This window comes from Hibiscus syriacus, unplaced genomic scaffold (genome assembly GCF_006381635.1).
Source record: "Hibiscus syriacus cultivar Baekdansim isolate YM2019G1 unplaced genomic scaffold, ASM638163v2 tig00111095_pilon, whole genome shotgun sequence".
Lineage (NCBI taxonomy): Eukaryota > Viridiplantae > Streptophyta > Magnoliopsida > Malvales > Malvaceae > Hibiscus > Hibiscus syriacus.
This window is the reverse complement of record NW_024062980.1, coordinates 10,757,157-10,769,697: the sequence shown is the minus strand read 5'-3', so window position 1 is coordinate 10,769,697 and position 12,541 is coordinate 10,757,157. Positions and strand designations below refer to the sequence as shown.

Here is a 12,541-nt window from a genome sequence, read left to right as displayed (position 1 = left end):
GATTTTATTTTATTTTTTATTAATTTTTATTTTAGTAATCTTAGATAAGCCTTAGTTTAATTACTTAGCTTCTAGATTAATGCTTTAAATAAGAGTTTATTAATTTTAGTCCCTAAACTTAGTTAATTTAGGTGAAATTTTAATTTGGTTCTCGTTTTAATACCTAATGTTCTATATTAATTATTCGATCCAATAATTTGCTAAAATGACTAGGTTTTAATATTAGAGCCTTCATTTTAGATTATTTTCATCTTTACTCCTTTAATTTAAGAAAATTTTTAATTTGGTCATTTCTTTTATGTCTGCAGTTCCATATTAATTATTCGATCCAATAAAGTTCTAAAATTGGTTTGGTTTTCATATTAAAGCCTTCATTTTAAATTAAATGAACCTTATTCCTTTCATTTAGGGGAATTTTTAATTTGATACTCGCTTTTATGCCCAAGGTTCCATATTAATTATTTGATCCAATAAATTGATAAAATTGGCTAGATTTTAATATTATGACTTTTATTTTAGGTTTAATCCTTTAGGTTCATTAAAATTCATAATTTGACACTTTAGTTAGAGGGAATCCTTAATTAATTTAGCTAGTATAATTAGGTTCAATAATTGGTTGTTTGATTGCATAATTCGATTTCAAATTAAGGCAATGATCATTTATTAGAGGTTAATAGTGTATCTTCTACTTATATAGGGGGTAACCACTATTGATTCCAAAAATGAATAAAGATCATTTTCAAAATCATGCATCGTGATTTTAAAATTATTAAGGCAATGTTTATTTATTGGGATTAATAATGAATCCTTCGCTTGTACTTGGGGTATTTGTTATTAGTCTTAATGAATTGACACCCTTTTTAGATTTGCATACATAATAAGTCCTAAATTAAATAAAATTTCGAACTCAAAATTTTCAATTTTAAAACATAGAGTAATCGACTAGGTACCAATTTTCAGGCGCTGTGGGATGCTAATCTTCTCCCATTCGTAACTGACTATCGAACCTAGTTTCTAATTTCGTGGACCAAAGCATTGATATTTTTAGTAAAATAAAGTGTTTTATTAAAATTACTTGGTTTTAGGTGTTTCAATCTAACTTGAAAAACGATTGGTGGCGACTCCCTTATTTTGATACATGCATCACAAGGCTCACATCAAAGGAAGATGGACTAACGCTTACAATTGATCCACACGACCAAGCCTTGGAAAAAAGAATAGAATAACATAAGAAAATAATTTAGGCGTTAGATAGGTGATAATATATGGAATATGGATATGAAAATGGAATTGAAAAATAATGAATGGATAAAGAGAAAACTGAATTTGAAATTTTCCCCTGATATGTATGTGTTGTCGCAAAGCTTGTGGAGATGATGGAGATGGCGTGAATTTGATAATGATGATGATGGATATAATGGAAATAATGGATAAGTGTCTTATCGAACCTTTCTAATTGCAATGAAAAGGCAAACTCAATAATACGACTCTAATCAGCCCACCTAATTGCAATGAATAGCCAAATCGGAGTGTGAAGATATCTCTCAAGAACTCAGAAGAACTAAAAGAAAAAGAAGCTTCGAAGGCACAAGGCAATCAACTCTTGCAAAAATGAACTCTCGTTGTATTGTATAAAATAAATGAATTGGTGATTACAATAGTGGGAAGAGGATCCTCTATATAGGGTGAAGGAGTCCTTGTTGTACTATGACTAATGCTTGAAAATAATTATAAAAATAATAATAACAATATTATCCTAATTCCTAATAACAATAAGTTAAAGATAACTGTTTTAACTCTATCTTAATTCCTAATAAAATAATAAATATAATCCTAAAAGATAATGAACCATTTTATATTAAATTATATTACAAATAATCAATAAATATATTGAAAAATCGTAATATTTACAAAATTACATATTAATCTCGTATAAGAATTTCTGCATGCACTGTCTTCACTACCATGAATGTATCTTGATTTCCTGATATCGAATTGATGCAATTCAAGAGCCATTGGAAAGCTAAGAGATAGCCGGTCGTAACTCCAAAAGACATGTCGACCAAATAACATTAGGATTTAATTCAAAAAGAAGTCGCAAGTCTACTGTTATTCTGTTATGACATGATTAATTTTGCCAAAAACCCTAATTTGGCTAAGTTATCATATCCTATCTTATCCATTATCCTTATATATCATTGTCTTTATATTATCTTTATTTATTCTTATTTTAATCTTTCAATTGTCTCAATTTCCAACAAACCATAAATCTTACATACCATATCCCTGTCGTCGCCTATATCATCTCAATATTTCCTTCTCGTTCTTTGATCGGTCTAAAACCTAGTCAAGCCCGATCCCAAAAGTCGTTACGACAAGAATCAAGTAGAAATATTATCTAATACCCATAACACCAGGCCGGCAGGCCCACCCCAAACGCAATAACCAAACTTGTAAAGACCCACTTCATTAAAATATTACTTTGTCATAAAAAAATATTAAAACAAAATAACTTGTCTATATTAGAGGAGACTGCGACTTCCATTATAAAAGCATCAACAATCTACTTCACCTTACATTATATTTTCTTAATTTCGCCCAAAAAATTCATTTTCATATTAAAATGTATCTGAATATAAATTTTGAAGTTCGGATAAAAAAGCTCTAATGATCAAAGTAGTAAAAGTATGGTAATTAAAGGACTAAAAATGCATTAAGCCATTTAAAAAAATTAAACGAAGAGAGGGAAATGGGAATATAAATCGTGAAAACATTTCCCAGCCAAATCAAAAGATATAGAAGAAACAAAAAGGTTGAAATGGAACTTCATTTTGAGTGCACAGATTTGAGTGTTTGGAAGGAAACCCTCTCCACATACAAATCTCGAATGGAATCTCTAAACAAGCCAAACTTGATTTCTCTCGACGAATTTTACAGCCACGAACTCCCCTTTCTTCTCCACCAAAGAAACCCTAACCCTTTCATTACCACATCCGAACTCTCCCGCCTCATGCAATGGAAGCTCACGCGCGGCAAATGGAGGCCCCGTTTGTTAGATTTCGTTTCCTCTTTGGACGACTCTTCCGTAAAGTCCGCTTCTCAAAAGGCTTTCCATTCCCTTCCCGACACCTCCAAAGCCATCTCAGAGCTTACGGTTTTGAAAGGAGTCGGCCCCGCTACAGCCTCCGCCGTTCTCGCTGCTTACGCTCCTGAAACGGCGCCGTTTATGTCCGACGAGGTAAATGTTTCTCCAATCTTTTTTCCCACATTATTTTGCATTTTTGTTTATTTATAGATTCTTTTGATTTGATCTGAGTTCAATTTAAATTCAAGGCTATGGTGGCTGCGCTTGGAAACTCTAAAGATTATTCGTTAAAACAATACTTGTTATTCACGGAAAAACTACAGATAAAATCTAAGGTTTGTGAGATTCCGTTTTATTCCATTAGGGTTTTTATTATGTTTTTTAAGGGGCATGATCCTTACATGTATTTAGTTTCGATTATAGCTGTTAATCACTTTTAAAGATGGTACATGTAAAATATTCCAGTAGTTTTCCTGTTAGTATAATGGTTGTTTAATGATTAATACTTCAATGTATTGAAATATTGTTGATAGAATTGACCGGGCTTAAAACTTGTTTATCTTTTATATTTAAGATGATATTTGTACTTGTCTTAAACCCGGTTTGGTTCCATGAAAAGATTGCGTCAGGTTGATGAATTTTTCTGATTCTTGTGAACTGTTGGGAGTTAAATTGTGTACATTTGATGGGGAGCTTATTGCAATATCTGGTTGGGTTTTGTATGGTAATGTGTACTACTTTTCCTTTGTCTAAATATGATTCTTTTTCATGTTGTGAAGTTCATTTCTAGTTTACACAGCTTATTTTGATTGAGCACCTCTTTGCATGGCCCCTCAAAATGGTATTTACACAGTCGAGATTACTTGATACAAACTTAGATTTGGGGACATGGGACCAGAAATGTTTTTTTCAACAGAAATGTTCTTTCTGTTGTTGAACCTGTGTTTTTTTAAAAAAAAATTCTTTTTTTGGGGGGGAGGTTGGAGTTTGGGGGATTTTTAAATATATATATATATATATATATTTCAATATAATAATTTATTTTTAAGTATTTTTAAATATAATCTTCAAAATTACCAGAATATAACACGTGTCGCTTAACGGGATTTTTTAACGGCCGTTCTGGTTGGGGACTTAAAATGGTAACGTTTGTAATATTAGGCACTTGGATTAACCGAAAAATAGTTTAGCCACCTAAATAGAACAATGGTGTATTTTGGACACTTATTTTTATATTAAGCCTTATTTTGTAGTTGACATTATTTGTTGAGAACTTTTCTCTGCTGGATGTTTGATTGAAGTACTTAATTCAATCAGTAATCAGTATAGAGTACATTGAAAATTTGGCTGTGTTGCATATACTGAAAATTGATCAATGAAAGATGCTTAATTCATGATGTTTGCAAGTTTGTCAGCCTACTTAGTCAGTCTCGGTTTTGAGCTTATTTGTTGGCTTTATTCATGGGCAAAAGAGAATAACTTCTCATGATATATTGCATATTGTCATGGAGAAAGATCAATTAATTGTCTGTAGGCAGCTTTACTTATGTGCATGATCCATGGAATACATTTGTGAAAAGGAGGAGGGTCTATGTTTTTATTACAGGAATTAAGTGCAAAAGGTGACTCCTTCACACCTTCAGATGTAGAAAGGGCACTGTGGAGTTCAGCTGTAGGCGTAAAGTTGGAATCTTCACAGAAAGTATCGGATAACAAGATCAAGGGAAGCAACAAAAGAAAGAGAAAGCATTGATTTAGTAATGTGGTGGATGATGGAAACTTTTGTAAGTTCTAACTTGTTCAATTGTGTACCTGATACTATCACTTTAACAATGTGATGTTGTGCCTTGGTCAATCGGGCAATACATACATGGAATGTAGCCAAAATATATGGGCATTGGACAACCGATTTCTTACAAGTTCATTTCTTGTATGAGTTGGTATAGTCAAGGTTAACCCTTTGATATTAGTTGAGATATTCAGAGCAACTTTAGTACGGAATTATTCGACAAAAATGGCAAAAATGAAGTTAATGAAAGGTTTGATAGTCTTCTTCTTACCCATACTTTTGCTGATGGTAAATTTTATTTTGGGGTCAAATTGTGAAGAGCAGGCGCTCTTTATATATATATATATATATATATATTTGGAGTAAATACAAGGTAATTTGTGTTTTAAGACTCAACCATTTGACAATAAATGTTCATATCTTTAATATTTGTGGTACTTGAATCCAAGACCTCAAGGTATAACAATAACAAGTCTTTTGACCATTGAGGTCATTTTGTTTGTGTTGAAGAGGAGGCGTTTTAGATTCAAACCACAGCATTGCAGAAAGCTACACTGTGATGAGGGTGGACGCAACTGATTAAAGAGCAAGCAAGAAGCCACGTCTGACCTCACCATTATAAGGATGTACAGATAAGCCATTTAAACCCACAAGCAGATTAGGTTAGGCAGAAGGACAATGTTGTATTTATGGTATGGACTCTTTAATGGTTAGTCTAGCTGTTGGTAAATTGAAAAAAAGAAAAGCTATCTAATTTTAAAAGTAGTTTACACCGAACATATGCCAATGGAATTTTGGTTTTCCTTGGCAAAACAAAATGCATTTTAATATAAGAAAGAAGTTGCACGAAAAGAGCGGGTGTTTCTGGTTCTCGTAACTAGAGATGCACAGAATCCGGATTTCGATCCGGATCGGATAAAAACCGATTCGGTTTTTTCTCCCAACCCAAAAACCGGATTTTAAAAAAATCGGTTTGGATCCTAACCGGTTTGGAGGGTCGGATGGTGTAACCGGTGTAATCGGTTTCGGTTTGCAAAAAACCGGTTTTTTAAAAAAACCGGTTTTTTATCCGGTTTGAAAAAATCGGTTTTTAATCCGGTAAAAAAACCGGTCGTTCAATTTTTTCTCAAACCGGTTATACTATCCGGTTTTTAAATATCCGATCCGGTTTAAAAAAAACCGGTTTTTTCAAAATCCGATTTCGAATATTTTTTACCCAAAATCGGATATTCGGATTTTTTGTACACCTCTACTCGTAACTACATCGTCAACGAAGCAGTCCCCTTTCGATCTTTGTTATTTAAAAAAGCAGGCCACACCAAAAAGAAAGGTCTCATCGGCTGCGATTTATTCCATTTTTAAAAATAAATAAATAAGATATTTACACGTGTCAAATTTGCATTAGCCGCAACACATCTCGGATGAGGTCCGTAGCCAGTATACATCAACTGGGGACTTGATATCTTCAACTTTCAGGTCTCTTCTTTTACCTCATTCAACGGCTTAAACCACCAAACTGGTTCAAAATGGCTATTCTGCCCGCGCTGTCAGACCGTAAATACCGACGGAGTCACCGAGCGGTTCTCCTCCCACAAAAGCTCGGCTACCGAGAATTCGAGTCTCCGGAAGCCAGCTTCCATGGGGCGTCAATTTCAGGAGCCGTTTTCAACCTCTCGACTACAATCGTTGGAGCTGGTATCATGGCGCTCCCAGCCACCGTCAAATCCCCGGTCTAGTGGCAATTATATTCGTCTCTATGTTAACGGAATCATCCATCGATAAGATTCTCAGATTCAGTCGAGCCTCCAAGTCCGCCACGTATTCAGGCGTCGCCGCTGACGCTTTCGGTGCGGTCGGTCGTAACATCCTTCAAGCTTGCATCGTCATCAACAACACGGGCATGCTCGTTGTTTACATAATTATCATTGGTATACTTTGAACTCATAATTATGAATTACGGTTCGTCGAAGGATTAATAGCCGTCTGATAAGAAGTTAATTTTTTAATTGGTGGCAGGTGATGTGTTATCGGGAACATGGAAGTATGGGTTCCACCACATGGGAATTTTGGAAGAATGGTTCGGTGAACATTGGTAGACCACGCGTTCAGCTGTTCTGTTGTTCATCACGCTTTTTGTTTTCGCCCCTCTCATCTCATTCAAACGCGTTGGTACTCCTCAAACTTTTCCCCACTCCCTCTACTTTTCAGACTTCTGAAAATTTAATTCCTCTGCTTTTACTTTCAAAAATTATGATCCTTCTGTTTATCTGGTCGATTTAAAAATTAATGTCGAATCATATTGTTAATGGCCTTCTGTAAAACTTAAAAGCTCTGCTTTAAATAGTAAAGTTCAGTTGGTAACATATAAAAGTGTTGTTGCTTGTAGTTTCATTTTCAAATAAGACAGATAAAGAGAGCAAATTCCTAAAATTAAAGCAGGGGGCTATATTTCAAATTTACAAAGAAAAAGTGTTTTTTTTCTTATTTTTGATTGAATTGGCTTGGTGACTATAGATTCATTGAGGTACACATCAGCATTATCAGTTGGCTTCGCAGTGGTGTTTGTGGCAATAACAGCAGGAGTTACCATCGTTAAGTTGATGGAAGGAAAAATTGGAATGTCTCGTTTAATGCCGAAACTTGATACTCAAGCATCATTTTGGAAGCTTTTCACCACTGTTCCTGTTCTAGTTACTGCTTATATATGCCATCATAATAGTAAGTCATGGCAGATTGTTTCTATATTCTTCGGTACTTCCAAGTCCCAATATCATTTATTTACTATCATACTTGGGTTCTGTTTAGTTGTTGGTTTAAGTTAATTTTCATCCAATTTGCTTGAAACTAGTTTATGTTTAATTGATACATAAATCTCCTCAACGATCAAGTGATCCATTTATGGTTCAACATTGCATAGAATTACAAACATGCACTATCATTTAAGAATGTTAGTATTTTTAGGTTAGCTATCATATGGTGTATTTCTTTGACAAGATCTTTTGTTTATTAAATGATGAGAGATTCAGTTTATATTATTTGGTACTCTGCTCAGCTCTCATTCTTGCGTTGCAAAAGATTTTTAAATTCTTATATATATCATTGCTTGTGATAACCCCCTTTTTTTGGTATTGGATACACTTGCAGTACACCCAATAGAGAATGAACTGAAGGACCCTACACAGATGAAGTTAATTGTTAGCAAGTCCCTCATATTTTGCACTGCTATCTACATTGCTACTAGCTTCTTTGGAGTTCTTCTCTTTGGAGATCATATTTTGGATGATGTGCTTTCTAATTTCGATGCTGATCTTGGGATTCCGTATAGTTCATTGCTCGATGATTTTATCAGACTTGTGTTCTTCTCTCTTCGTCTCAATGTAGATGGACTGTTATTTCCGTATGCCATTCCTATTGCCATTTCTAAAAGGAGATTTGTCTCAACAACAGTTGCTCTAATGGGTTTCGTCTTTATGGGAGCCAACTTTATTCCTAGCATCTGGGATGCTTTCCAGTTCACCGGTGCAACTGCCGCAGTTTGTGTTAGTTATATAGCTCCAGCTGCATCACCCTTCAGTGAGTAATATTTTATATAAGCACGTTTTGTTGAATACGGAGTTATGGATTGTAATACTTGTTAAATGGTAGAGGACTGTATGTTTTATATCAGAGTAGAATACATGAAATCTAGTAGTGGAGCTCATTGGCCCTAAGTAGAGCTTCTTGTGTAAGATATTGATATTGATATGATAGCACGAGTGAAACTACAACCCTATAGAAGAAAATAACAACTTGCATTTAATAAACATGGGTTTTTATCATCAACCTTGTTTGAAATGTGGTAATCAAGTAGTTAATGGTTTCTAATATGCATTTTATGCAGGGACACCCATGGAATTGCAACCAAGAATGATAGACTAATATCATGAATGATGATCTTCCTTGCTGTCTCAACAAGCACAGTGGCTGTGACAAGTGACATTTTAGTGTTGACGACGGAGTTGTAACCTAACCCTATTCAAGGGACTAGTTTGTATCCGATGTTACTCGATCATTGCATTTGTCGGAAACCCTAGCTAAAGCGCAAGCAAATAATCTGGGTTTCTTGCAGATTATCCTCAAAGCTGACTTGAGAAAGGGGATCTGTTTTAAATGAGCTTGCCGTGAGGAAGTGTGACATTTCCAACATCTCATTGGGTTTGATATGACCATTTCGATGTAATTCAGGTGATTTAGCTGTCAGTTCTTGATACTTTAGAATAGTGCAAATAGGAGCATTCTAAATATTTCATATCACGAAATTATAGCCGTACTTCAATGACTCGTTGGTGGTGTCTGAATTTATCAATGGTTGAAACCATGAATCATTGATGATCTAAATTTTGTCAAAACGTATATCAGATTATATACTCAAATGCCTTAACCCAATTTTATGAATTACTTTCTAATCTCAAACAATAGGTCTAATGATATTTTGTTCCTCCAACTTTTCAGAGAAAGTTATCTTAGTCTTTTAACTCTCAAATTTTTAATATTTGTAGAAGTTAATTAATTGACGAAAAACAGTAACATTCCCATTAAGTTGACATCAGCTATTTTGATATTAAATTAGCATAAGTTATTTTGTTTTTATGTTATGTTAATACTGTTGTTCTTTTGTGTAAAAAAAATTAAATAAAATCGTAAAATATTACAAAATTGTGAGAAAAAAAATAAAAGCATTAAAAATGGTAGAACTTATATAAAAATATTAAAAAATGATAAATTTGGAAAAAAATAAATAGTTGATGTCAACTTAACAAATTTATTATGTTTTTATTAATTGGTTATTTCAAGACAAAATGACCATAAGAAAATTAAGAGCAAAATATAAATTTTCTGAAAAATTAGAGGGTAAGAATGTCATTAAAACCTAAACAATCCATCAATAAATCTTTTCTAGATCCTTAACCTTGGCCTCAGAGCGTACCATTCTTGGAAAAGTAGTGTTTTTACTCAAAAATTACCCTAACAATAAATGATTACCTATTGGACATCGTTTTTCCAAATATTATTGATCTAACACCCTTTCTGACAGGTGGACGGAAGGCGCGGGCCAAGAAACACGCCTTCCTAGGGTTACGTTCGAACTGGTCCCACGGTAGAAAGGCGTGGCTCGTGAAGCACGCCTTTGTGGGGTTTTCTGACGCGGGGGGAAGGCACGAATCATGAAACACGCCTTCCATTATTCCCCTTGAATTATTGCCTCCACCATCTAGCTTTCGCGGCTAATTACCCATCCCTCTCCCCTATAAATACCTCTCCAAATCCAAAATATCAAACCACACCAAAATTACTTTCACATTCTTCCTTCTATCAATTTCCTCTATCAAGCTAAGCAGATTTTGTTATAGTTTTTTAGAAGGTGAAACTATTTTGTATTATATTATATTTATTTCATATTTAATTATTTAATTAAATTTTATTGTACTAATTATTTTTATTACTTTTTACAGTTGTAAAATGGAAGGCGATATCATATCTTGAGACAATTTGTCGATACGGTAACAATATTAAATTTTGTTATTTAATGTGATTTTTTTTAATTTTTTTAGTATTAGTTTATATTTTAATTTGTATACAATTTATTTAATTAGGAGAATGATCGTATATTAGAAACAATTATTTGTTTTTGCATATATAAGACTCAATCTTTCAAACTCTCAAAATGAGGTGTATTTCAGCTATTGTTTACTATGATGGAGAAATTCGGGAAGACGAAATCGATGTTGTATTCGCATCAAATCATTTTGTCACCTCATCCTTCAAGAGAAACATCACTCTTGAGGAGCTGGTCACAAAAAGTTCAAGGAAGGTTCATGTTGGGAGTAGTACAAGATTGTTCTCACTTCAGTATAGATTTATGACTGTACTATTTCCTTTAACTTATACAACGTTCGTACTCTCCAATGATGATGATGTTGTTATGATGATTGATACTTAGAATCAAAATCTAGACGTTGAAACACAAATGTATGCCCTATTTGTTGAAGTGTCTGTAATTCGTGGTATGTTATTATGCTCTCACTATGGGCTGGCTCAACAAGCTGATCAAGTTGACAGTCCAACTCAAGTAATGTGTAATGATTTTACCTCGTTAATGGAAAATCCACATCCAAGTACCATTCCATCAAGTTCAATGGGCAGACATTCATCAACAACTTGTTACGATCTGTACCAAGGTGGCTCTACGAACAATCCGTATGGCAACATCACTTCTAGTTCAAAGGGAATCATTCATCTACCAATTTATTTGACCTGAATATAGAGATGCCCTCGGCGCAGAAATATATTTAATACCCATTTGACACGATGCCTTCAAGTTCCAAGGGGAGGCATTCAACTGCGAACTTCTTCAACCTCAATGTGGAGATGCTTACGACACAACACTCAGATCAATACCCGTATGCGATGGCTTCAAGTTCAAGAGGAAGACATTCAAGTACTAGCTTGTTCAACCTAAATACCGATATTACTGAGGAACCCTCATCTTCACCACAAGATCCTCTTCGTGAGCCAGTAGCGAATGGTGCTAAGACTAGACTATTCGTTGAGCCAGAATAGGAAAAAAAATATCCATCTCTTTTATCATCATGTAATCGTTGAGCATCACATGTAATTGCGGTTTCTAAAATCTCATTTTATATTATTTCATTTTTGTTTACTTTCAATTAATGTCATTTGAGCATCACCAAACAAATAGAAACAATAAATACATTAAGAAAATTAAATAAAAGCATTACAAACTAAAATAAACAAACAAAAGTCCATAATTCATTATATTTGCTGATAAACAAACAAAATAAAAAGTCCGTTGATGTTTGCATCTTTAATTTGTTCCATAGGACGGTGGTTATCTATTTCGATGAGAATTTCTTCGTGTAACTTGCTCTTCCTGCTCACTCTCATCATCATCATCATTATTAGCTGTAGCAGCTATATTTTGTTGATGAGGGACAGATGACGATGTAGCACCTCCATAGAATAAGGATCATGGAGATATATGTCTAACCATCCCACCGCTCATAGAGAACTGTGAAAACTGCAAAAATATCAACATCGATGACTACGATCCATACTAAGCCAGAGGTGTTTGTCTGTGGTGAAGCACCACCCGCCAAATAAGCAGCATATGAAGCCCATGCTGGATCCATAATTATGCCAGTATAATATCTTCCATGAGGTGTCATAAAACCCTACTGTGGTGGAATCTAAACCAGCTGTGGTGGCGTTTGAAACGACCGTGGTGCCATATGAAATGACTGTCATGTCATCTGAACCGACAGTGGACCAATGTATAGTGGCGGGCTGGGAATGTAAACCGAGTAAATGATGGATGATGTGATGGTTCCAGTACTGCACCTGAAGATGAGCCGAAAGAACATGTTCTCCGTCTATAAGTCGGGGACGATGATGTTGTGACGGTGGATGCTTTTCTCGGCATCGATAAATGCTCCCGCCTCGTGCTTCCTCGAAAAGTAGGAATGGCTTCTCGTTCGTGTTGAACCACTAATAATAGTTAGTTTCAACTGAATAATGATCCACATAAATCAGCTTCATACAGGGAATGTGTCGACATCGATCCTCTCATATCTTTATCCACTCGTTGTGTTTGATTAGCCAGTTAACAT

The 12,541-nt window shown here is 34.5% G+C and overlaps 1 protein-coding gene and 1 pseudogene across 2 annotated transcripts; both read left to right on the top strand.

Moving 5' to 3' along the window:
* The first annotated feature begins 2,765 nt into the window (after positions 1 to 2,765).
* LOC120152738 lies at positions 2,766 to 4,940 on the top strand. Of its 2 annotated transcripts, XM_039164895.1 has the most exons (3): positions 2,766 to 3,238; positions 3,334 to 3,420; positions 4,692 to 4,940. In XM_039164895.1, exons 1-3 carry the CDS (start codon positions 2,819 to 2,821, stop codon positions 4,836 to 4,838), a joined length of 654 nt encoding a protein of 217 aa, XP_039020826.1. In that variant the 5' UTR covers positions 2,766 to 2,818; the 3' UTR covers positions 4,839 to 4,940. The 2 variants fall into 2 exon arrangements, with proteins under 2 accessions (XP_039020826.1, XP_039020827.1); XM_039164896.1 differs by lacking the exon at positions 3,334 to 3,420.
* Positions 4,941 to 6,356: 1,416 nt separating this feature from the next.
* Positions 6,357 to 9,188, top strand: LOC120152732 (annotated as a pseudogene).
* The last annotated feature ends 3,353 nt before the right edge of the window (positions 9,189 to 12,541 follow it).